This window comes from Sebastes fasciatus, chromosome 1 (genome assembly GCF_043250625.1).
Source record: "Sebastes fasciatus isolate fSebFas1 chromosome 1, fSebFas1.pri, whole genome shotgun sequence".
In the NCBI taxonomy this organism is placed as follows: domain Eukaryota; kingdom Metazoa; phylum Chordata; class Actinopteri; order Perciformes; family Sebastidae; genus Sebastes; species Sebastes fasciatus.
Genome location: NC_133795.1, coordinates 26688650 through 26714775, shown reverse-complemented (window position 1 = coordinate 26714775; position 26126 = coordinate 26688650). Strand labels below are relative to the sequence as shown.

The 26126-nt window shown below is 38.3% G+C and overlaps 1 protein-coding gene across 1 annotated transcript; it reads right to left on the bottom strand.

The window, feature by feature from the left end:
* Positions 1 to 999: 999 nt before the first annotated feature.
* Positions 1000 to 21513, bottom strand: igfn1.4 (immunoglobulin like and fibronectin type III domain containing 1, tandem duplicate 4). Its single transcript, XM_074640226.1, has 23 exons — positions 21392 to 21513; positions 16330 to 16420; positions 14864 to 14986; positions 14420 to 14559; positions 13414 to 13513; positions 13096 to 13177; positions 12814 to 13006; positions 10957 to 11070; positions 10323 to 10491; positions 9879 to 10151; positions 9474 to 9692; positions 9078 to 9122; positions 5752 to 5867; positions 5389 to 5530; positions 5007 to 5300; positions 4520 to 4822; positions 4013 to 4192; positions 3794 to 3922; positions 3614 to 3693; positions 3235 to 3427; positions 2097 to 2393; positions 1325 to 1651; positions 1000 to 1230 (listed from the first exon to the last, which is right to left on the bottom strand). The coding sequence occupies exons 2-23, from the start codon at positions 16373 to 16375 to the stop codon at positions 1226 to 1228; spliced, it is 3570 nt and encodes a 1189-aa protein (XP_074496327.1). The 5' UTR covers positions 16376 to 16420; positions 21392 to 21513; the 3' UTR covers positions 1000 to 1225.
* Positions 21514 to 26126: the final 4613 nt, after the last annotated feature.

Sequence of the window (26126 nt, the reverse complement as noted above, 5' to 3'; positions counted from 1 at the left end):
TATTTGGTAAAATATACTCTGGTTGATACGAATGATTGGCCGTTCCAATTACTCTCTAAGTATCAACGGAAATTCTCACAGCATGCCTGTGGTGTTCAGTGTGTCACAGTGGACCTGTGGTAGCATTATAAGAAGATGGTTGCTCATGGTGTGCTGGTGTGATAGACTCGTTGCACTGAGCAGGTTTTTGGGTTCACATTGTCGGAGGTTAAACAAGCATGACTTGCCAGACAGTTTGAATAGTCCCCTCGACCTCATAAAAGAGCTGTGGCAGAACTGCAAGAAAAGCCTGATGACACAAAGTGGAAAATAAACACAAATATCACCTCTGACCTTGCAGAGGAAATGAGGTAAGTACAAATACTTTAAAAATGGCGCTAAATATTGTAGGAAGAACAATATTGCATTATTTTGCTCTTATCAGTCAGTATGATTCCTTCAGATAAAATAGGCATCTTGGCTGCATGTGTTTAGTCGAGAGGTTATATCCAGCAGCGATCCTGTTTTATAGACGTCACATTATGTACAGTATGGACTTGATTTGTGTTGCCCTTTTCAGAATGGCCTTGTAAAATATAGAATATATATGTATGAGTGTTTCTTTCAGATACACATACGGGCAGGTAAACATAGAAAGCTCCTCCTTTATGGGTTATTTGACTGTATATATAAAATGACTAATTTAAGGTTTGCAGCTGAGGATCTTGTTATAGCCAATTTACTGGGGAGCTCATGTGGATATATATGGAAATGAAATGAAAATGTGCACTTGGTTCATAAGGGCTTATTGTGGTAATGTGATGTGCATGATGTCGTGGGCTCAGATATTGGAGCCAAGTGCTACTGGAAACACATGCTGGAAACATCTGTTGCCTTAACGACGGCCACTAAGCTTGTATCTGTCAGTGAAGTTAGTGAAGCATATTTGCAAAGTTATTAATAAAGGCATAATTCAATGACCAAACAAGACCAGAAAGAACGCTACACACATTTGTCAGTTTGTTGATTTATTGCAGTTGCTACAAGACAAAATTTGACAGATGTCTTTGTGCTCAAGTGTGTCACTTCAATCGTGCTATTATTTCTGATGACGGGGTAACAATTGTAAATCAGTCACATTTCAAATAAATGAATGCAGTTTATGCAGTAAGACAAAACATTCCTCATCGTCATTGTCAAGAATATGTCAGTAAGAGGAAAGGCTGCAGAAAGTCTTCATGTGATTTTAATCTGTGGAGAAAAAATAGGGAGAAAAATAATCATTATAAGCATGGACCAAAACGGGTTATTCTGAAACTATTCCAACTCTTAAGTTAAACCTTACCTCTAACAACAAGTTTTGTAGAACACTCTGCCTTGCCAAAAGAGTTGACTGCCACAACTTTATAGTCACCGCTGTCGCCTGATTGCACTCTGAGAATGTACATGGAGCACACACCCAATGAGTTGGTGACGTAGTAGTGGTTGTCTGAGTTGACGCAGATGCCATTCAGGTACCAGGATACGCTGGGCGTAGGGCATCCACGGACAGCACATGTCATGTAGAGTTGGTAACCTTTAGGTGGTGTGTGGACTTTCAGAGGGACCAAGATGGATGGAGGCCTCTCAAAGCTGACCCCTGATGAATTAATTCCATTTGAAGGTATTTGAACTGGATGGGGGAAAAAAGAAAGATTGAAATGATCATTTAGGTCATAATCATATCGACAAGGATCCAGAAATGTTTCAGTCATTAGCTTGTTTTACCCAGGTCTGAAATTATAGGTTCTGCGCAACTAACACTTCAAATATTTCAACAAACTAGACTAAGAGTCTACAGCCATGCTAGCAACTCTGGGAGGTTGTATTTAGGCTTATGTCAACATAGCAATATGCTCACAGTGACTATGCTAACATCCTTAAGTTTAGCAGGTATCATTTTTACAATGGTCACCAACTTGGCACACTTACAAGTACAGCTGAGGCTGATGGGAATGCCATTAGTTTTTTAGGAAAGTGTTTAAGAAATTGTCAGACCACCATGTGCCGTGCATGGTTTGGTTCACTGTAATGGCATAATCAAACATAACTGAACTGGAACAACTATAACAACCCACCTCTGTTGCTGTTGGCACCCCATGTAGGTGACTGAGAGGGATCTGAGAGGCCCACATCGTTCTTGGCATAGATCCGGAAATGGTACTCTACCCCAGGAAGGATGTTGTTGGCTGTGTATGTGTTAGTGGAGAGGCGGTCTGCTACAGTCCTCCACACTCTAGTGTTGGAGTCGCGTTGAGACACCTGGTAGTACAGGCGGTCGTCAATCTCCTGGTCTGGAGAAGGACCCCATGATACCACCACTTTGCCTTCGACCGTTTGCACCAGCTCCACTGGCCCTGGAGTCTTGGGTTCATCTAGCAATGAATACGATAATATGAAGAGAATAAAATCACTTGCTCAACATTTGCCCCGATTCCCCTCCCCCCCTTTTTTTGGAAGCAATTTTCATTAATTTCTTTTCATTGTGGCTGCTTTATATAATCTACTCGAGTGGCATTTCCATCCTCTGTGGGGTTTCGTTAGGATTACATTTGCATTTGAGTTTGTTATAAGTTAATCATATCCTATTACTGCATGTTACACAGTTAGAATCATGTTCCTCATTCCATTTAGAAGTTGTTCTCTGTTAATTAGGGTTTGACATTGGGTTGCCAATACCTCGGTGTGTCATTGGCGTTTAATTGGCTAAATATTTCCCAATTAATATTGTGTAGTGTCGATATTAATGATGTTCTCCTCTGGCCAGAGGAACACAATGCAAGCAATTAAATTAATTTTTCGTTTCCAACAAATGAATTCTTCATTTAAAGACCTGGAGATTGTGAAATTAACATGCACATCCTGCACAAAACTGTACAGCTCTCTCATCTAAAAAAACAGTTGTACATATTTGTCATAGTAATTCTTTATAGTCTTTTTCACATTTTTATTGTTGTTCTATTCTATATTTATGTTCATGACTTTTGCAGTACTTTGCCTGTATTTTTATCTCCTCTTAATATGTTTATAGTATGCACCAAAAATCAAGGCAAATTCCTTGCAAGTGAATAACCTACTTGGCAATAAACCTTCTGATTCAGATGCAGTTAAGATCAGCACAAAAATAATTGCCACCAGTAGTGTCAATCCCAAAATATCACTACTTTTTCCACAAAATTTCTGCGCTTATCATAGTGTATCATAACTTGTCCTTACCTGCGACTCTAAGCTCAATGTCAAATGAAGCCTCACCCACAGAGTTTTTGGCCTTGATGGTGTAAATTGCTGAATCTGAGCGCTTTGATGAGGGAATAACAAGCTGAGACATTCCTTCAGTATTGATGACATTAATCCACGGGGATATTGGCTCGTCATCCTTCAGCCAAGTGATCTGAGGTGGAGGTTCACCCTGAAGATATCAATATTGGATAAATTAGATAAAGTGGGAGGCATATGCAGTCATGTCACACTGTCGTAAAGTTATCACTCGAGAACATGAAATGGCAGGAATGGGGGGGATACAATACGAAATGCACCAATTCACACCATGGATAAAAGGCTCAGTATACATATCAGCTTATAGGCTTATTCATACCTCATAGCAAATTTTGACACGTGCAGAATTTCCTGCTCTGACAACAATGAAGTCCTCTGGGTCTTTAAAATGAGGTCTCACTGGAAGAAAACACATAAAACATGAAGTGCAGACAGGGTACAAATATTGCTCTGTATAACAAAGTTAAATAATTAATAACGGAGGAAGTTAACTACTTACTGTTGGGATTCTTTGCACACACCATTTCAGAGGGAGGGCTTAGGTCTCCTGCTCCTGACTCATTGATCGCTGAAACCCTGAACTCGTACTCTGCTCCCTCAGTGACGTCTTTAACTGCATAGTTAACGTCTGAAAACAAAACTCATAGCATTGCAGTAAAAGCGACATAATGAAAAAGAAGCTTCAATCAAAACATAATAGTATGTGTTTCTGACAAACCCTCAATAGGCTCATTTAGTGCATTCAGGGCAATCCACTGATCTGTGTCCTTCTTTCGTTTCTCCAATTGGTAACCAATGATCGGTACTCCTCTGTCGTCCTCTGGGGGGGTCCAGGTCAACTTGATGCAGGTCTTAGAGGCACTCACCACTGTAGGGGCACCCGGTGGACCGGAGAGTACTAAAGAATGACAGGTAGTCTAATTAATCACGTAAGCTCATTACTAATAACTAAGAAGTAATTAAAGACATGGAATAAATTAAGGACATCTACTGTATATGATATCACTGCCGGATATTGCCAACTATTCCTCTTGGAGATAGAACAGCTATTACAGCAAGGATAAAAGGTGGGCTTTCTACAGTGACTAAATAGTGCTGCTTGACAAACGATTTGAAGCAATCACAAAACTATCCAGAGGCATTTTCATTTATTACAACCTGGGGGAGATTAACGTGGGATTTGCTGAAGAATGCTAAATGAGACTTCTTTTTTTTCTACACTCACTCAATATGCCAGCCATAATGCTATCGGCTGTCTCCAGGGCGTCGCTGAGGCCCTCAGGGTTTTCCGCGTAGATGCGGTAGTTGTATTTCTTTCCGTGAGTCACATTCCTGTCTCTGAAGGAGGTCTTGTCAGCTGAGACGTCCCCGAGTTTGGTCCACAGACCATGTCCTTCCTGCTGCCGTTCTATGATGTAGTTGGTGACAGCTGAGCCGCCGTCATCTTTGGTAGGGTTCCATTTAATCTCAATCATAGACGAGGTGGTTTCAACAGTCTCCACTGGACCCTCCGGTGGACCTGGCCGATCTGTGACAAAAACATGGTGTTAAATTTAAAATGAAGTGATATAAATGTGATGCTTAGTAAGGTAAACATTGTATTTATGTTTGAATGTGGCTGTGAATGGAGGGGTAAACAAATACTGGAAATTTAATCTTTTTTATATCTCAGTATTTCTCATTTTTCTTGTTAGGTTTTTCTTTATTCGTACCAAGCACAATAAGCCTAGATGTGGCCTCCACAGTCCCAAATGGGTTTTTGAGTTGGATCTTTATTTCCCCTGCATCTGTCCGCAGGCAGTCTCTGAGCAGCAGCCGGCTGTGATTGGGCTCCCTCACGATCTTAGCTCCTCCGCCGTCTTTGATCTCGTTGCCATCCTTGAACCAACTGACCACCAAAGACTCCTGAGGAGGAAAGGGCATCTTGAAAGCGGCGTTCTGGCCCACTCTTATGATCACAGGTTTGGAGAACTTGTGAAGGTCGTCTGGGTCAAATTCAGGTACACCTATGTAACACAAAGTGTAATTCAGTGTAATGCACAGAGCCTGTTGTGGCATTTAATATGTTCTACAACAGAGAGGAGTAAATCATACCTCCAACAGTGACCTTTCCTTGTGTGCTGATATCCCCTGATACAAAACGATAAACTCCAGAGTCGTCATCTGTGCAGCTTTTAATTTTCAGCTTGTGAGAGGTTCCGTCTTTGGTGATGGTGACCCCAGCACCTGATTTTAACTAGCAAATCAAATGGGAAAGGGATAACATTATTATTTTTTGTGTTACATCTAAAGACACAAAACTTTTTGTTGCTTTGTACTTCTTTGTTTGTCATTTCTAATACTGACAATGTAGGAATGAAACTCTTTTCTTACTGTTACTCTCCCAATTTACTCTAAATGAGAATTTCCAAATTGTAAAATTATCACATTTTAAGTATGTTAATTCATGGGCCTTACCTGCTCTCCATCTTTGAACCAGGTGCCGTCGCAGTCTATACTAATCTCCACCGTTAATTCAGCTGGCGCTCCACGAAGAGCATAGATATCAGAGAGTCCACAGGTAATTTCAGGCACTGGGTAACATAAAGCAAAATTACTCTCCACTTTACACATTCATGTGCAGCAGCTTTTAGTTTAGGACTATATGTATGCTGAATAAAAGTACACAAGAATAATGAATTACCTACACAATAGGGGTGGGGGAAAAATCCAAACAACTTAGTATGGCGTTATTTTGCGTGGCAATATGGATGTAGAGTATCAATCTTTTATTATATAAACTATTAACGTCTTAACAATCTGACGGGCCCGACCGCTATTATGTCTTTCAGAGGTTGTAGCGGGCTCAGTGAAGACACTGGTATCATATGAAACTAGAAAACCTAAGGAATCGATTGGTACCAACCATGTTAATAATGTTCCAAAGTTACACAAAATTTTGGCGAGGAAAAACTTGACCTCTCAACTCAAAATATGTGAATGAAAACTCTTGAGTTGAACAGAGTGAAAACTGTATCTTATTCGATAAAACAGTTGTTGACAAACTGCATAATTTTCAGTTGAAAAAAGGTAGTAAGTCTTAATATATCGCATTATACTGTATCTTATCGTAATACTCAGCATTACATCACAAAAAATAAGATTGTATCGTGTGGCCTCTGGTGATTCCCACCCCTACTACACATATACTCCTAATCTCTACTCATTAAAGTGTAGAAGGTTCACCAATATCAATGATTTCCTGTGAATAATATAACTGTGCTTTACATAAAGAAAAAGGTTAATGTTACGGTATACTGTGAAAAGTTTGTGAATTCTACCACTATATAAAAAGTGATGAGTTAAGAGTACAATCACAACTTAAACTACATCTACAAACTCCTTTTATTTTTTTAATAAATGTGGCGCTCATTCCAATAACTGATAACAGTGCATGGGTCATATGTTAGATATGTGTGATCTGGTTAGAAAGTTTATGATAAACACAAGTTACAAAGTAAGGTAACGACATCGAAAGCAAACACAATGACGGGCAGCAAACATTAAGCATGAGCTCACAAGACTTTCTAAGTAGATATAAGCATGTCTGAACAGTGTCTTTCTATCAGTATTATATTAAAAAGGGTGTTTCCACAAGTTAGTCATTATTTCACACCTTCTCATTTATGAATTTGAATTTAGAGAAACTGTTACAGAGAATATATTTGATTAAATATCGATTCGTTAATTTTAACTCTTGTGTTATTAATGCAAACAAAGTTATTTTATTAGTCTTTTAATATCTGTGTTACTATTGTACTTTCAGTAAATATCTGGCATACCACCTCCTACGTCTGCAAGTGGTGGATCAATCCTTTCACTGCTAACGGCTTCCTCAGCTGAGTGGTATAACAGCAATAACAACAGTAAGTCATAGTACAATACTCCCTCAATTGTATATGCTCCACTGTTGTCTTTCTTACCACTTCCCGTGTCTGCAGGTGGTGATGATGATGATTTGACTGATGGTTTGAACAGACAGTATGAAAAGCTTTTAGATTTTTACCTGTTAATCTGCGTTCATGAATTAGATGACACATAAAACTTGTTCTGATGAAAGGATCATAGGCTTTGGAATATTTTAGTGCATTTTATACAAATCATGTACACTAAAAATTACGACTGACCATTTTCCAAAGCATGCCATAGTCTTGTACTTTTTTGAATGTGTCTTTTCCTCCGTACTTACAGAAGGCCATAGGGTTGTGGAGTGGATGGAGTCTAGGTTTTTCTTCATTGTAACTTTTCATTTGAAAGTTTTCTTTTAATGAAAATAGTTCTCAATGCTCTCCTGGGTGTTTTAGCTGCGATCTGCTAAAATAACAGCCTATATGTTACAGTAATTGCTTCCATAATCATGCTGCTTTGCAGTCCAATAATATTGTCAGGTTTGAACATACAGAATGAAGTAGAATCAGCTCCACTCGTATACTTTTAAATGATGTGCGGGGTTTGTGAGGCTCTGTTGGCTAGTTATCTTTTTCAAAACAGCAGCGGTGGAGGGTGGGATACGGTTCGAGGCACCTCCATATTATCATATTCATATATTCTCAGTGAGGGAGAAGGGGTAGATGTGCTAATGCATTTTCAGTAGTTTGAGCTTTTTACATTTTTTTTTACATACTGTACAAGTAATTATTAAAATTATTTTTAAAAAACCTAATGTGTGGCAGAGACCTTACTTTAGTAAGGTAATCCATGTAAAGACCATGTCTGTATTATTAACTGTTCCAACTGTTCTTTGCACATACAAAGCGATTATAGCATTGACATGAGACCAGACATAACACTGAGATGGATCAGGTAACACAGGCATGTTTCAAATGTCTGCAAGATGATTCCTATATGGCAGTGAAATGTCTGCTTTGAATGGCGGGAAATTCGGAATCTTCAAATCTTAAAAACTACAGCATGCTTTGAAAAATAGTGTGATTTGTACATAAAACATGTAGAGGCACTAGTATGGTTCCTAAAGCAGAACTTAATTTCTTTGTAAATAACGAGTTGATACATTTCTATAAGTAAAAGTGATGTAAGCTTTCCATGTTGCAATATTCAAATACTTTTCAGCATATTTCAGTACAAGACAACACAAAACAACAAGGTGCAGACCACAGTACACTGCTGTATAGAAGCATTGGCAACCTGTCTATCAAGCCAGTCTAAGAATATTGATTCCAACAGTAAATCGAAATGAGGTAAATACTATTTACCTCATTTACTACTAAGCAAAACCTGACCTTAAGGCTGCATTCACGCCAGTTCAGGCATGACGGCGTAAACACAATTCCTTCAAAAAAAAAAAGTTTAAACCGAATGAACTTTCGGAGAAATGCAACCCGACGGCCAATCACGTAACCAGTGAACTTAGAGCTGTACAACCCATCCATGACGGAACAAAAGAATTTAATTGTTGTGCAGTCGCTTGGTGTTAATGGGCCCTTAAGTGACACTCCCGGTCCTCCGCACAACCCTACAGCGAATCAGATTTGGTGTGAATGCAGCCTCAAGTAGAAGACAATCACATAATGAGCTGACAACACAACATACAATAAAGCCAAAGCATTACATTGACCTCAGCAGCGGCATAAATATAATTTTTGGTGCAGAGTTATTGTTTTTCTAATCATAGTAAAGTATATCAGGATAAAGAAACTTCTAACTGAACCCATTATATTTCAAATAGCTGTCATATTCACCTTAGAATGCATGCAGTGTTTGTCACAACCATTCAAGTCTCTTACCAGCTTTTACGACCTCCACAACGGGTGGATCCGCCACTGCTGCTGCTGCCATATCAACAAATTATCACAGCAAGTGTTATATGCAAGTGGCTACAACAAATGTTCCCATTATTGTAATTATTTAACCATTGTGGTTTCTGAAATTATTTAGACTTATTGGAATCCAACAATATGGTTGATGCCTATGGTACCATTTTTGTTAAGTCAAAATGTTGCAATTACTGAAGAGGAAAAAGAAATAACAAAATAACCTTATAGATAAATATTCATGTCCAGAATTACAGTTTTGATTATCACATTATTAGCCTGAACTAAAATGCATGAGTTTCCAGTATGGCTTCCTTGTTTGTGAGTTGAACACCCTGTTTCATAAACCTTGTGGTTGGTGATTCTTACTTGGCTCAGGGTCTTTCGGTGCCTTAGTGGGTGGAGGAACTGGAGGGGTTTCAGGTGGAGGTGCAGCTGCCGCAGCTTTAATCTGTTCTTTCCTTTCTTCTCTTACCTGCTCTAATTTTACTTGTTGCTCTTCGGCAACCTTCTGCAGATCAATCCCAGATCCTCCTGCCCTTGTCGTTTTCCTTGCTGATTTTTTGCCCTTTGGTGTACTTTTATCAGCTAAATTAGAAAAAAGATTTGCTGTGATTGCACACCTAAAAAAGGCCATGTTATGACATGAAAAGCAATAATTGGTAAGATGAATCAGGCATCGTATGCTTTCTCATTATTATTCCATTACAAACCATTGTTATTAACCATTATTGAATATTATCGGTTAGTGTTGTAGTGAGTGTAATATCTTACCTTCAACGACAAGCCATGCATTGCAAGATTTTATCCCGGCGCAGGCAGAATAAATTCCTTTGTCTACTATCATGCAGTCTTTGACCACCAGCCTGTGGATGAGCTTGTCTTCTGAAACCTGGATGTCATATTTATCGCCTTGTTCCAGTGGCAAATTCTTGCCAAACCACAAAATCTTGGAGAAGGGATTTGACAGGACACATTCAAAGACTGCATCTTCTCTCTCCGTTGCCTTCACTTCCTGAATTTTCACCAAGAACTCCACCATCGGGACTGAAAAATACCAAGCAATGCATTTTAGATTAAAATGACGTGTTACAGCTGCATGAAGACCAATTATTAAGACATTTTAATTAGGGATATTTTGTGTTCAGCATCAAAAACATTGTCTTCCTTTGATTTAATTAGGGATACTAATTTGTCTTGTGTGCAAGTGTAACTTACTTTTAAAATCAGTGGAAAAAACATTCACATCCCCTACATCAACCTGGTACAGTCCAGCATCGTCTGGCATAAGGTCCCTCAAACTGAAAATATACTTTTTCCCCAGTTGTTTAAGGCCGTGTTTCATCTTATCTCCCAACTCCTTTGTATATGGGACCATTACACCATCCTGTTGGGGGGAACATACAATGTAATTTCCTTTTGGGTGCTTCAAATTGTGCCCACAAAACATAGCTGCAAGAAAACAGCTGAAGAAATACCAATCATTTGAGTGAAAATGGAAAACATCATAGCAGGACTGCATCAAAACATGTCCAAATTCATAGCCACAAGCTCCAGTAATTACTAATGTATGTGCTAGTGTATTCTAATGGTTGTGTTGTAAAATGAAAAGGTGTCTCAGAGGTAAGAGTTTACTCGTAGCCCAATGATGTTGGTCTATCTGTCCATTCATCCAGCACTTACTCAAGTTCAAGATATATTGATGCATCTTTACAAGTACTGGCCACATTGCAATTAAATGTATGAATGAAGTAATAATCAGGGTCCCTAGAGGATGACTCCTTCCTTACCTATTACACAGTAGGGCTGCTAGGAGTCATAGGGAGAGAGATCATTTTGTTTTCACACTAACCTTGTACAGGAATATGGAGCTGCTTGGTTCAATAAGGTCCATGTCAAACTCAAAGGATGCAGTACCATCTGCATTGACCTGTATAGGTCTCAGGCTAGACAGGTTTTTGACGAACTGGGACAAAAACAGAATAAGAAATAAGCATATGGTTACAAAATTGCTTTCTGTTACTGGAGTGAACGATTTTATTTTATGTGTCTAAGCTAGGGATGCTAATTTTGAATTTATTTTTTTTAACCGCTAAACGACCCTCGTTAAAGTGACTGTTTGTAAGATTCAGAAGTGCTTGTTAACAGCGACACCTGTGGTAGTTAAGTCAACGAAAGTCAACGTTGGGCTCGCGCTTGTGCTCGCTCTACATAGACATGAACGAGCATCGCTCAAAACAGTGAGGCGACACACGTCAGCTTAAACCACAATAACACTCTATATTTCACCTGCTTGGCAGTAATGTTAGCTGACCAGACGGAGGTCTCTCCATGAATCAATGCTGATCCTAATGTTGGCTTTCCTGCTTCAGCCTCTCGACCGCGGCCGGAGGGAACAGGGAAGACACCGGCACCCGGTCGGAGACGATAACGTTTCTCTCTGCGGAGCCCCGTCACTTCACAAGACACGGAAAACCTCTGTTGGTCTGGAGGAGCTGCAGCATTTATTTCTGCACAAACGTCCACTGTACATTCACTAGATATTCTCAGAGCTACGAAGTCTTCTGCAGTGTGTAGTGTGCGCGCATGCACGTCTAGAGGTGGAGCAAGAACGAGCGCGGTGAATGAAGGCAAGTAGGCAGAGGAGCAGAGAACAGCAGAGACTCCGGTCCTGGAGACCAAAGCAATGGTCTCCTCCGCGTCCTCCGACCACGGCCAACACTGTTTTGCAAGACGGGCTTCAGTAGATAGAACTTTGCGGTTTTGGTGCTTCCGTGTAGTTTGTGTTGGAGTCCGGTTCTGAACAGCGTAGCCACACGCGGGCGTGCATATGCGAGCGCGCATTGGACACCGACCCGGGTGATTTATACGTGTAAGAAGTTACAAACAGTCCCTTCAACCGATTATTAACCGTTAACCGACAAGATTAGTGCGTCGCATCAGCGGTGCGCCAGCTGCAGTGTATGAGCACAACAGACAACTGAGTCGCCAGTTCCCCCGTGCGGGAGAGTTACTGTAGCAGCCACGGTGCTGCGTGTATTGTCGAGGACACATGCAGCCACTTTCCGAGTATGTCTCTTCCGCACCATTTAGTTTAGCTGCGAGGTTGTCAGCTGTGTGTCTGCCTGGCGTAACGTTACTCTGTCTGCCCGGCGTAACGTTAGCGAGTGTCCGACAGACCGTGTCTGTCTGGTTTGTGCTATGTTTATAGATGAAGTGTTGCTGGTGGCTTAGTGCTTGCCGTTGTCACACCCATACGGTCTGTCAGCGCGGTGTAACTTTAGCGAGTGTCCGACAGAACGGGATTGTGGTGTTGTTGGTAGCGTTGTAGCTGTGAACGTAGCTGTAGCTGTGTGTGTACAGTTTATTTGTCTGTGAATAAATGCTACAACTCCTCAGCTCAATACCCCAGCCAACTTCCTGTATCTTGCAACGCCGGCTCAGACTCTCTTAAGGTGGGCTGTTAAGGTCGACCAGCTATTCTCCTCAAAGTGACCAGCCACTCCTCTGAGTTTTACTCAACTTTTTGTTTCATTTTTAATATTTATTTTAATGGTTTAACCTATGGCGTTAATCGGTTAAAATTCTGAATGTCGGTTAACGGTTAAACAGTTAATTATTAACATCCCTAATCTAAGCAGCTTCAAAATTCCATAATTTGAAATGAACAGGCAAACAAATCCAAATGCTTATATCACAAATGTCAAACCTCAGCTTGCTCTTCCTCCCTTTCTTTCTTCATTGCATTAAGTGTCTTTAGCATCCAGCGAAAGTCAGTCACTCCAAACTCATTACAGATGCTCTCATAGTCTTTCTTGTCAGCGCTAATTAAGACCTCCCAAAATTTAGGATCGATCTCTCCGTCTTTTTTCTGTGGTTGCTCAGATTTCGGACGGATCTTACTGGAAATTAAGATAGGAAGCATTTAGTCGAAGAACCACAGAAATCTATAAAACAAAGAAGGCCGTCAGTTCATGTAACACAACCGCACCTCTTCCTTTTCAGTACATTCTTAAAATTCCCATCGGGGGCTTCAGCTTCTTGTAGCGGGGCTTGGTTCTTTTTGAAACCAACTAAAAGCACAAAAGAGGGTACTCACATTATTAATACAATAATAATGAAACAAAGAGGGACTGCAGAGTGGTAAGTACAGTAATACGTGTAATATACTAAAGGTTATGAAGTAGTAAAGTGTCAAATTTGGATCCAAGTGTACTCAATGTGACATAGATTTGGGAACACTAGAGATTAAATGACTGCATGATATTAGATTTATTTGTCATATCCATAGCAAGCAGAAAGTCCTTACCTGCAATCACATTCAGAACAACTGTGACTACGGCTTGTCCAAATTCATTTGTGGCGAAGCATTTGTAGGTATCAGCTTGATCTGGCATAACATGCGGCATCTGGAAGATATAAGACATGCTAAATATAATAGACCCAGTGGGTGAAATAGTTGGTTTTGTCAATACAATTTATACTGTATAGCACTGGTTCTCAGCCTTTTTTTGTCTCATTATGTCCCCACACAGACCCATCAGTTCACATCAATTGACACCTTTTATCACATTTTTTCTGGTTTTGATTTTCTGGTTCCATTTTAACTTGCCATTTGAAATTGAAGAAGGTAGATTTTTCAACCATTTATCCATTACTTTTAGAAACCTATTCAACTTCTCTGCTCCCTTACTATCTAGTGTTTATGTACTCTCTATCACATCATGTGGTGTTAATGTGTTAAAACTCACTCAGGTTCCTGTGTAGTCGGCCTGTCTAGTCCATTGGTTTAGTGGATATTAATATATATATATTTTTTTTACCAAATCATAATTTCTATTTTGTCCAAATTAGCTGAACTACTCCAGTGTATCCAATGAATAGTGACATCTATCTTTGTGACATATTGCACAACTGATTGAAATACTCAACAATTTCCGGTCCTTGCACACTGTTTGATTGGTAGATGGCCTCCTGATGTGTAACCGCATGCATTTTTATTTTTAACATTTTCAATCTCAATCAGCAGTGAGTTGACAGGATATGTGGCTGGACGTGTCCAGTCCATTTCATGAAACCGAAGTTGTTGAATGTGCTCCTCTCAGGATGAGTTATATCCCCTTATTGTAGAAAAAGTAATTGGCAAAGCAAACTTGATAGGGCAGGAGACTGGATGACGTTGATGTAATCAAATAGCCTTTTTTTCCCCCATCTCCTTCTCTATTTATCTATCTTTCTGTGCTATTTTTACCACTTCTTTACATCAGCATGTTGCTGTATAGTATCACTGCGATTTGATAGCCCGTTTCACTTGCCTCAAATGTATTCTCATTGGTATTGGGATCGTATTTAGTCTGATATCTTGAGGTATCAGACACATCTCCATTATTTCTGCTCCATGTTACGGTCGGCTGTGGTTCTCCAATGACAATCGCTTTAAAAAAAGCAAATTTGCCTGTAAAAAAACAAAACAAAGACAAGGTCACCTTACAATAGAGAATTTGTCTTATATGCAAAATGATACCAACATAGATTTTTGATATCATATCACTTTTCCTGGTTTTAAACTGAAGTCGGTGCGTTTTTCATTTTATCTGACTGACACAGGAGTCTGGGTGTTGAATGGCAGGATTCTGCTCCCACTGGCCCATTGCACAAAAGTCATGGATCTAATCCATTATGCAGAATCATAGAAATTCCACCTTGGAATATTTTGTGATATTAACGCTTAAAAATGATTCTTATAATATCAGACCTACCCTCCTGGATGGTCAAAGCAATCGGCTTGCGGGTGAAGTCTGGATGGCTTTTTCCCTCTGGCACCGTCTCGATAAACTGTGTAATCATCACCCCGGGGACCCTAGATCTTTTCTTGATCCCCACTGTCGGCATCGGAAAATGAAATGTCAGTGACAACACATTTGACACTTAAAAAGAGAAGAGAATGAAACACGTGATTTTGATCGTAATCAAAATCTGTTGTTGTTTTGTAATCAAATCATCACCCTCATAAACCATGCAGAAACTCATTCTAATACATGATATATTAGAATGATTAATGTTACTCACTGTATCAGTTACTTATCCTTCAGTGAAATGCATATGTGTCTCTTTTGCGTCACATGTTCAATACATTTACATTTCAATAACATCCTGTTAACCTTTTTCCTTGGGAATCCATGCCTAAAATTCAACCGGAGAACAGATATGTAGCGATGCACCTACATATCTACGCACAAAATATATGTACGCACATAAAGTATATTAATAAACGGATTGCATATCAGTTCGGCATGCTTTCGTGAGCAGTCTGGAGGGAAAAAAGATAGCCGATGACAGCTTTTCTGACGTCCGCTAAGCCTACCTTCTTTACCATTCTCTGCATCAGGATCTGATAAGGCACATGTTAAAGAGCATATATAGCACATGTCAGCAAGGTATTAACATTTGACCATGTATCAGCCATAAACTGAGTGACAGGAAATAAAATACTACTGTAGAGCATTGTTTGGTGCAGCACAGGTGAAACTGTAATGTTTTAGCATTTTTTTTTGTAACGTCCATGCAGTATACAATGTGATATGTTTACTGTGACTTATCAGTGCACAAGAAAACATATATAAAATACATAATATGGAAAATATCGGATTCTCATTTTCAGATGCACTGGAGCGTTAACCCTGTAAAGTGTAAAGTTAACCCGCTCCTCAGTGTTTATGATCAGTCTGCAATGTATGTCTACCTACTTTATGAGCTCCAGTTGACCTTTGATAGACTATGTGTACACGTACTGTTGTAAAATCTAAATATGGTTGCTAATGGACAAATTGCAGCCTTGAACTTTCTGAATAAAGTCAGTCTGATTTGAGTAGTATCACAGGGCAAGGCAGCTGAAGTCCTTGTGAGTAAGATGTAATGTTGATAAGAATTGATGATAATTAACCATTTGAGGCATCAGGCAGACGTTTCTTAGATATAGGCTATTCACAATTTCCTTAAGATTCATTCGTTCCCAACCTCATTCTATCACTTCTGTTAGACTCTGATCTGGAAACGTGTCATCTTATTGCTTTGTCAGAGTCTGTCGAGGAGATCAAACTTACTGAAACGTACTTGTCACCTCTGTGTTTCTAATTGATCTTCAGAGTTTGGAGGAAAAGAACAAAAGTAAACTTGATATTGGACGTTCCTTCTGTAGATAATGAGATCACACTTTAGTGCCTACCTTGACCAGTGGCTGTCCCATCCGTCACTTTTGATCTTCTAAACATCTTGGGTCCTTTGATTCCTAGATGGATTCAGCAAGATTTCCCCAACTGCAATAGATAATGGAAGGGATCTATTCAAATAGCAGGAGTAGGAAATGAATACAATGAATAATTCACTGGTAGCCTTAAAGTGTTATTTTGCTGTAAATGTGATTTGGAAAAAGACAAGTTTCTGCAGGGACGGATTTATTTGATTATTCTGAATCAACTCAAAAGTAAGAAAGTTACAGCTTCTCCAAAAACAGGCACACATATTACAAAATGAAACCAAAGTAAAACCTATAACGATAGCAAATGTTTTGCCTGTCAAAAACGATTTTTGTTTTAAAAGAAAACTCTGCCAAACATGACCTTTTGCCATGATTCAACTAGAAGACTCAAAACATGATCATCTGTGGGTGCATGCCATGCAGCTGCTTGCTGTATCTTGAGTGTTATCACATTCCCTAAAATTAAAATCCTCTTAAAATTTGAACTGGAGTGTAGAATTTCATCAACCTCATGATGTAAATTCTTACCAGGCTTTAACTTTCATTCTTCAAGGGTTTTTGTTGTCACTTTAAGCTGCAGCATGCTGGCGTGGGGTTCAAATGATTACATGCTTATCAAATTAACATTTTTTATGATCTGTCAGATCCACTCGCAGCAGGGATCTCTACCAGTACATAGCAATGTTTCATTACCCACATGGTTGCTAAACTTAGGATGACAAATGTCACTTCACTGAAATAGACTGATGGAACATTAATTGTAATGGAGTCAGTTGCTGGGGCTTACAGGCACATTTCTATTTGTTTAATAAGCCAACTACATGTAAATGTGAAGTTATTATAAGTTATGTGCCTGAGGTGCATAATTGTATTAACTCGCAAAAAAAGAAAACACTTGCCTCTCTCCAATATCTGCTTGTTGCACTGATTGAATGAGTTTTTAAAGTGACTCTGTGTGTGTAAGACACGATCACACCAATACCAGTAAAATCTGACACTTCATCAATACTGATTCTAATAAAGATGCTGTTGTATAAATTTGTGGGAAATCTAAATACAGTGAAGAAATTGTCTCCAGTGAAGACTTAGTCATGCTATTTTAAAGTTAAGTAAAGCTATCAATTTGGAAAACACTATTTAGCTAATGTTAACACAAGTCCTTGTTTTTAGAGCAACCTGCCTGCCAAGGCAATCATGTTAACGTTGTTAAGACAGTCAATCAATATAATAGACCTCCTAAAACCAGGTAATAGAGAAGGAAATAGAGAAAAAAAACTTGGGGTGAATTTAGCAGCAGTAAATTGCTTGAAATCTCATCTTTTCCAAGCCGTTCTCTGAATTGCATGACTCATCTTAATCACAGTGTAGGTAAGTTAGTTTTGTGATAAAGGTGACCTTCACAGCAGGCTGAGTATTGCTTGGAGCTAGAATATATTTTCTAGTACAGTTGCAAGAATTTCCTTTTATTCCCTGTAACTTTTGTTAGCTCTTTGGTTTATAGCTTTGGTGGAGAGATGCTCATGTTCCCAAATATTGATTGTAATCTGCACCCACCGCTAACATCAACACCACACACAGACATATTGGATATTTGTAACTGTTTGATTGAAAATTGATTAAATCATTCCCATTGCAGACTGAGTATGCTCTTCAGGTGCACTGCTGAAAGTAAATGTGAGACATTGATTTGGAAAAGACTGTTGCACAGTAGAGGTACTGTAATACATGTCTAGACTGCATTGTATATGAGCTGAGTTATGAATCCGATATAATAGCATAGCACGGTGCAAATACAGTACAGCAGCCACCTTAAGCTCTTTATACCTCAAGGTGAATGAAACAGACACACACTCTCACTGGCTGACCGAGCAGCTGATTGACCGACTTATCAACTGACTTCACTGTCTTTAAAGCTCTGTGCTATTGATAGTAGGGGTGTAACGATCCATTAATCTGGATCGATATATCACTTTAATGATCAAAGATTCAATATATCGCTGAAAAGTGAAAACATCAATACATATCATCATCTTTAAGATGCGTCTTTTATTTGAAATTCTTAACCGATAAAAAACATTTGCACTTTAACATGAGAAATGTGCCACTTTAGAGTGAACAACAGGAGGTCTATTTTTATTCTTACTAAAAACAATAGATTGGTTTTCATTTAAATGTCTGGAAGACACCAGTATTACAATTTTCAAATTTTGAATTGAATTGAATCAAAATCATGTAGTGGCAGACTTTGTTATATCAGCAAATATCGTATCGTTGTCCAAAGAATCAATATAATATTGTATCGTGATGAAACTGGTGATTTACACCCCTAGCTGATAGCATCCCTAATATGCTACTGCAGCTTCCTGCCATGAGGTACCAACAAGTGTTATTTCAGAACTAAATCCTGAATTCAAGCTTAAGAATTCAACTGTACATCTTTGAAACACAATTTCATAGACACAGTGATAAAATAATTCCTTTCATAGAGGTGTTGTTAAGTTCAACCAAAATCATTGAATTGAATAAAGGGCATACGATTTATGATTGGGATAATGGGCCTTTTATTTATACCATGAAAGAAAAATTAACCTGAATGAATAATCACATAAGATTTATCAGCATTAATTAATGTTCTACAAAACTGTCGACACTGTGTTGTTAGAGTTGACACACTGAACTTTAATTCCTGACGAGTTTGACCCCTCTCATGTATAGTATTTGTACACATCGAGCAACACCCAGTACAGGCGCGTGATATTCTTGGGTGTCGATGGACCACGGCTGTTGGAAGATGAGAAAACTAGATTGTCACACGATACGTCACATGCCGCATAAAACTGTGAACATCCCATCACGAACATCTTTATATGCTTGTAAATCACTGCTGACATTATGAGTGAGGCGTAATGTGATGATATATACTGTGGTTATATATATATTCATTTGGATGGTCAATCGCTTAAAATATTTAAATTAAAATATTGAATCACAAATGAACCGCACATTTTGTATCTGTTCAAAACGTACCTTAAAGGGAGATTTGTCAAGTATTTCATCTTCTTATCAACATGGGAGTGGGCAAATATGCTGCTTTATGCAAATGTATGTATTATTAGAAATTAATGAACAACACAAAAAAATGACAGATATTGTCCAGAAACCCTCACAGGTACTGCATTTAGCATGAAAAATATGCTCAAATCATAAAATGGCAAACTCAAGCCCAACAGGCAACAACAGCTGTCAGTGTGTCAGTGTGCTGACTTGACTATGACTTGCCCCAAACTGCATGTGATTATCATAAAGTTGGCATGTGTGTAAAGGGGAGACTCGTGGGTACCCATAGAACCCATTTACATTCACATATCTTGAGGTCAGAGGTCAAGGGACCCCTTTGAAAATGGCCATGACAGTTTTTCTCCACAAAATTTGTACGACATGATTGGTACCAATGGATTCCTTAGCTTTTTCTAGTTTCATATGCTACCAGTATCTTCATTCTTGTTTTAAAACTTAGCCTGCTACAACCTAAAAATCACAAGTTAAGTTAACACGTTAAAGATATAAGTGGCGTTAAAACGAATTTGCATCATACAGTAGTTTTCAATTTGCACATGACTTGGTTTGTTAATATAGCAACTGAGTCAGTGTCCAAATAATTTCACATTTTAAAGTGGTGCTGTATATAGTAACAGAAAAAGTGATGTGCCAAATATGCTGTAACTGTATACAGTATATGGTAAACATGATGAGCACTTCACATGACTACAAGTTGCATGCTGTTGAACTTGATTAGACAGTTAAATGCTAATTGTGAGAAGTTGAAGATGAAGTCGAAGAAGAAATGTTTGCGCTCAACAAACATTTTGAGCTGCTCTCTTTAGTTTTAAGACTTTTCAAAACTTGTTATGTGTACTTGTCTTCTGACATGATCTCATAGGTCTAACATGATCTCTCTTGTGAGGGTCTGTTTTTATAGCTTTCATGTGGCGCATGTTGCATATGGCTATTAACGCTGCCAGCTGCTCATGTGACCAGTGCTGAAATACAGCACGGGACTCAGACACTGAGTCATAAAAATGATTAAAAGCAAGACACTACTAAGGGCATGTTTAGAAAGCATGTGGCTATATCTACAGAGTTGACGTTGATGATAAGTATGTGCAGTATACCTGAGAGTGGCAGGTTTGCTTGATTTGGGTTATTACCAAGCTCTCTTTTTGCCTTAGTTGCAGAGAGGTTTTATGGTTTGCAATATATCTTTTTCAGTGAACAGATGAAGCTGGAACTGGGCGGTGTTGTGTTAATTATAAAAATGAAAGCTAGGAGTTTGAAAAAAAGAAGGACGCTCCTAAAAGTTAGATTTTTTTTAAGCTGACAGAGAAAAATCAGCCAGGACTAACCATGAAGTCGTCAAAGGTCTGTAGTCGTTAATATTTTTTATGTTTATTATCTAACAATCTGTAAACGTGTATAAATAGAATTATGGACATTAATGAATTATTTTGATTTCCCATCTTGACAAAAAAATTGTGACCACACAAACTTAAGCAGTTAATTTGAACAGTGGTAAGCAGCCTATGTTACTTTTGGAAGTGTACATTAGCATATATTTGCATCTTTTCTTTGCATCATTTCTAAACTCTATCTAATGAGTCAGATAACCTTTTGACTTCTGATTCAAATTTGCACAAACTTTATACCTAACACTTAATACAAAATGTACACATTTGAGTAAACATTCAAGCAGAAAATGTTGACGCCATTCTATATGCCTTTAAATACTTTGAATGGTGGAAAACTAAACTACTGCACTGTACATATCAGATCACATATTAAAATAAGGCAGCTCAATTGTGTTTATAGGCAAACACTTTCCATAGTTGGCCACATTAACTCAGTGTTATCTTTGGACTTAAGAGTGAATCAGCCACAGGATTAGTTCAGTGTTAAAGGCTGTAACCGACTCTAAATACTTAACACCTCCATCTAAGTGTGGTGCTGTATATAAGATGAATGATGAACTTACCTCAGTACTCCTGCGATCCTCTTGAGTGGTGCTGCTTCCCAGTCTGATATTTGAGTGTTGCCTCCCTGGTCTTTAAGCCATTACATCCTGACAGGAATGCCAATGACTCTGCACCCACGTTGTCATGACATGGTGCCTGCCAAGAAAGGGGATTGCTTTTTTGTTTTTGGCGTAAATCACAACCTCTAGCAAGGGGGAGGGGGTAAAACCAAGGCTACAAGCCTCATAGTGGGATTACCAGGACTTTGGCTTCTTCTGACTAATGCATGAACTTCCTCAGGAGTGCTCTGAATGATGTACATTTTGCGTCCAAAAAATTAATTAATGAAGCCAAAACTCATCATGATATCAATACATAGATGCTCCATTGACTTTGTTTTGCAATAGTTTCTCCTAATGATCACTAGGGCTGGGCGATATGGAAAAAATCAAATATCACAATATTTTTTTCCAAATACCTCGATATCGATATTGCGACAATGTTGTAGGGTTGCATGTTGGTGCTTTAACAAAATATTTACACAATGAGATATTTGATAAATAAGCGTCAGTAATGTGGACATGATGACTAAGTGGTTAAAGGCAAATAATAGAACAGCTAGAGCAGTCCGGAAAGTTAACAAAATGACATCACTTTACTGTAATGCAGCCTTTAAAACCAGGTAAAGACAACACTTATGCCATGTTACGATATCCAAAATCTAAGACGATATCTAGTCTCATGTCACGATATTGATATATCAATATATTGTCAAGCCCTAATGATCGGTATCCTTATTCTTTCACGTGATCACTTGCAACTTTTGCGGCTTACTTCCTAAATTTGGCGAGGCAAACCTAAGCAAGAGAGATGTGGAAGTCAGGTATAATTTTTCAATTTGTTTGCTGTTATTTTTTGGCTGTTAGATTGGTCAGTTATCATGTCAGTCAGTATTGTCACACTCGGGTTGTGCAGCTGAAAGTGAAAACAAGAGCAAAGTGTTGACAGCCAAGTATGCTCGTGCTGACACTCTTACGAAATTACGAGAACAACAAAACATTATATGAATATTTAAATGGACTAATGAGTCCTATTGACACCAACTAAAAATAGACTGCGTTTATTGGGTGTCTTGCATGTGACTGTAAACATAGCGTGTGAGCCCACGATCCTTCAAGAAGTGAAATCTCATAAATTGTGTTCCACAAACTGAGATGTGGTTTTTAATATTACACATTTTCTGGTCATCTTGGAATTAATGTATTACTTTACCAGAATTTTATTAAACGTTAATGGAAACTCCATTGTGTTTTTACAGGCTTCACACACATAAATACGTGTGCATAAAAATCCAGATATATCCGATCATCAAAGCGTCGTGTTTGGCAGTGGACAAAATGCAGTGTCCTGAAATGAAAAAAACAAAAAAGCAGCTAATTGAATATTCATTTAAATAATGTGTTACTTTTAATCACTAAGTCCTGGAATCTGTTGTAATTGTGTAAGAATATCTCACCACATAGGGTTTTATTTTGGTGAGCCTCCACCAAAAACGAAGCAGGAAACAAGGCTGTTATTTCAGGCGATGGCCAACAACAATCTGTAAAGTAATAACGGCCACATGTTGTAAATCAGCTATAACCTATTCAAAGTTAAATACCATATGTATTAGATGGGGTTATGTAATGTTATTAGGCTCAAGGACTAGGGGTTTATCTGAAACTAATTAAAATGTCAATTTGGCTCAGTGTTTTTATATATTTGTTCAAGGTATTCTATAAAAGACCAGCCCCAATGGTGGCATTATACTCTACGGAGAAAAAAATAAAAAAATCCCATCACATGCTCTACAGGTGACAGGTTGCAGGGCCACTAGTATTTAATCTGGGCTTCATTAACCACATGGCAGCGCAGTCTAAATTTTATTAGCCTGATAGATATGACCAGCTGTGAGATAATTGTTCTTTTAATAGACGGCTGAAATAAAATCATTTGATACCAGTTTTGTGTAAAGATAAAGTGGGCCAAACATAATTCTGTAATTCTGTAGTTGTGGGAAAACATGATCGCATCAAGCAGCTCTTGTGTTTCCTCTTTTTTTCTGTTAAGATTATTAAGGAAAACATGCACTTGGATTGAATTTCCTCTAAGGAGTTACAGTTGTTATTATTGTTGTTGTCACTTCACTGCCACTGGCTCGCTTTACTTTTTTTTTTTACTTTGTCTGCAGGTTGGATTCACAGGTAATAAGATTTATGTTTTGCAAAATTACAACAAGAAATAAAATAACATTGAAATTAAATAGAATTTTTTTTTTGCTAAAACATTTTAAAAGTCTGGAAAATGCTTTTCAACAATGTGACTGTGTATCTGTTATACACACGAACCACCTGGAAGATATTCATTTACATGTGAGACGTCTTTCAGATTCCTCATGGAGTCTGGGTAGCTGGCACTTTAAACCACAACCCAGTTTGTGTGGTCTTGAGCTATGCCCAGTTTGAGCACGAATGTGTGTGTGTGGATATTTCAAGCAGTGTAATAAAAGCGAATGTGTGGCCCAGGAACTATGACTGTTCTCAGGCATGGGAAGCTGATATGAGAGGCTTGATGTTCTTGAAGGCTTTTATTGCACAAGGTCACTGAAGTCAGGAGCTTTAAATTCTACCTTACGAAACAATGACCAAACAACCTGACAATTCACAGCACAACGCTATGAAACATGGACAAAGGTAGCCCCATATGTGTGTTTGCAACCTTGTTTTTTATTAACCGTTTATTTTCACAGGAAAGTACACTCCATTGACGTAATTAGTTATTATAATTAAACTAAACTAAAATTGCTAAAACTTTCTGGCCAATTGGCAACTACAGCGTTCATGTTTTTATGTTGTTAAGAGAGACTGTCTTTTAATTTGTGCGATTAAAGCACACCTCTTTTGTACTGTATTTTAACAGCAGCCAAGCGTATCACTACAAGGAATTGTGAAATGCTATTGGCATGTGGTTAGAGGCTTTTAAATGTCAAAGCCTTGTACAATAAACTCCCAGTAAAGAGTTGAGTCTATAATAACAGGATGACACGTGGCCACTGATAATATTAGTGCGTCCTAGGACTTAACACAGGAAGATGCACAGTTGTTAGCAAGGTTGCACTTAGTCATGCCCATGAACTTTTTTATCATTTATGACTTTCCATAATAGACTCGCAATATCCGCTGAAAGGAGCGCAAACACATGCTCGCAGTAAAAGAGAAATTTGAAGCCATGCGACAGTTGGCAAAGCGGAGGCGGTGCACAAAATGGAAAGACACAATACATGCCTCACACTATGCCAGGGCTATGTGGGAAACTGACTTCATAGCCACTTTATAGTCAAATACTGGTTAAGTACAGCCAACAAATATGATATACATAATTAATTGATAAAAAAAAACTAGGATATCTTTGACATATATAAAATAAATAAATAAAAAATAGGATCTTGTGATATTTTTTTGGGCAAGCTTTTGGTGTTACAGAATGATGGATGGTTGGATTGTACCTGAAGGCGACGATAAATATGTACAGAGACAAGGCCAGTGCCTCAGTCTGTTTATTGACATTTTGGAGCAGAGGAATTGTAGCTAGGATATATTATTGTGTTTGTTTGTTTTTAGCCATGCTAGAGGCATGGCTCTATGGATGACAATATCAGTCTGTTGGTCCAACACTCCGGTCCAGACTGAAATATCTCAACAACTTTTCAGATGTTGACATTTTTGTTTTCTAGTGTAATTTCTTGGCAACTATTCGATTTATTGCCATGACATTTTGCTAAAAACATTCATGATGCCCAGATGATAAATCCTCATCACTTTGTAGATCCCCTGACCTTTCCTGTAACGCCACTTGGAGGTTAACATCTATGATTATGAGTGAATGGTCTTGGTAACTATTGGCTGGATTGCATGAAATCTGGTACGGACTATAACATTTCATCCAACGCCATCATTAGGTCAACATTTTAATTTGTATGTGATGTGCAATTCTTTATGACCACCAATCTAATGGCATTTCCCCTCAGCCTCAGCTTTACTTTGTGTTAACACACTAAACTGCTATGGTCAACCTTCTTAACATCTGCACATGAACATTGGGCCTCATTCACCTCAATGTGGGGAAGAGTTTGAATGCTGGCATGTTTGTGCAAAATAATTGGTTATTGCATTTTCTTCAATTCTACAGCTGTATAATATAGGATTTAAATTGCAATAATATCTTTTATAATTTAAGATATTTTAAAATATTTTTTTCCTTAAGTTATGGTCTAACTAATGGTCTTTTAAAATAAACAAACACTATACTAACATTTGAACACTGAATGAGTAATAGCATCCTATGAATCTTGTTTATCTTTTTCTGTTATTTTTTATCCCCTACTGATGCTATTAAATATGAAATCTCATTGGTCATTAACTTCCTGAAGAAATAATACTTGTACATTTGTACTCCAGAACTATTGAAATTTATTTCACGTTTGGAGTCCGGTGCTCATGCTTGGTCCTAATTCAGATTTTTTTGTCTTTTGGGCATTCTTGAATTAATTCTCTTAACTTTTCTTTTCAATTTCTGTCTCTGCATGGCCCTGCAGTCTCATACCATTTTATGGGGATTGGCGGGGCGTTTACCTACTTTATGCTAATAGGATCAACTGGCACTACTTTCAATTTATAAGGGCAATGGGATTCATAATTATAAGAACACAGTTGTGAA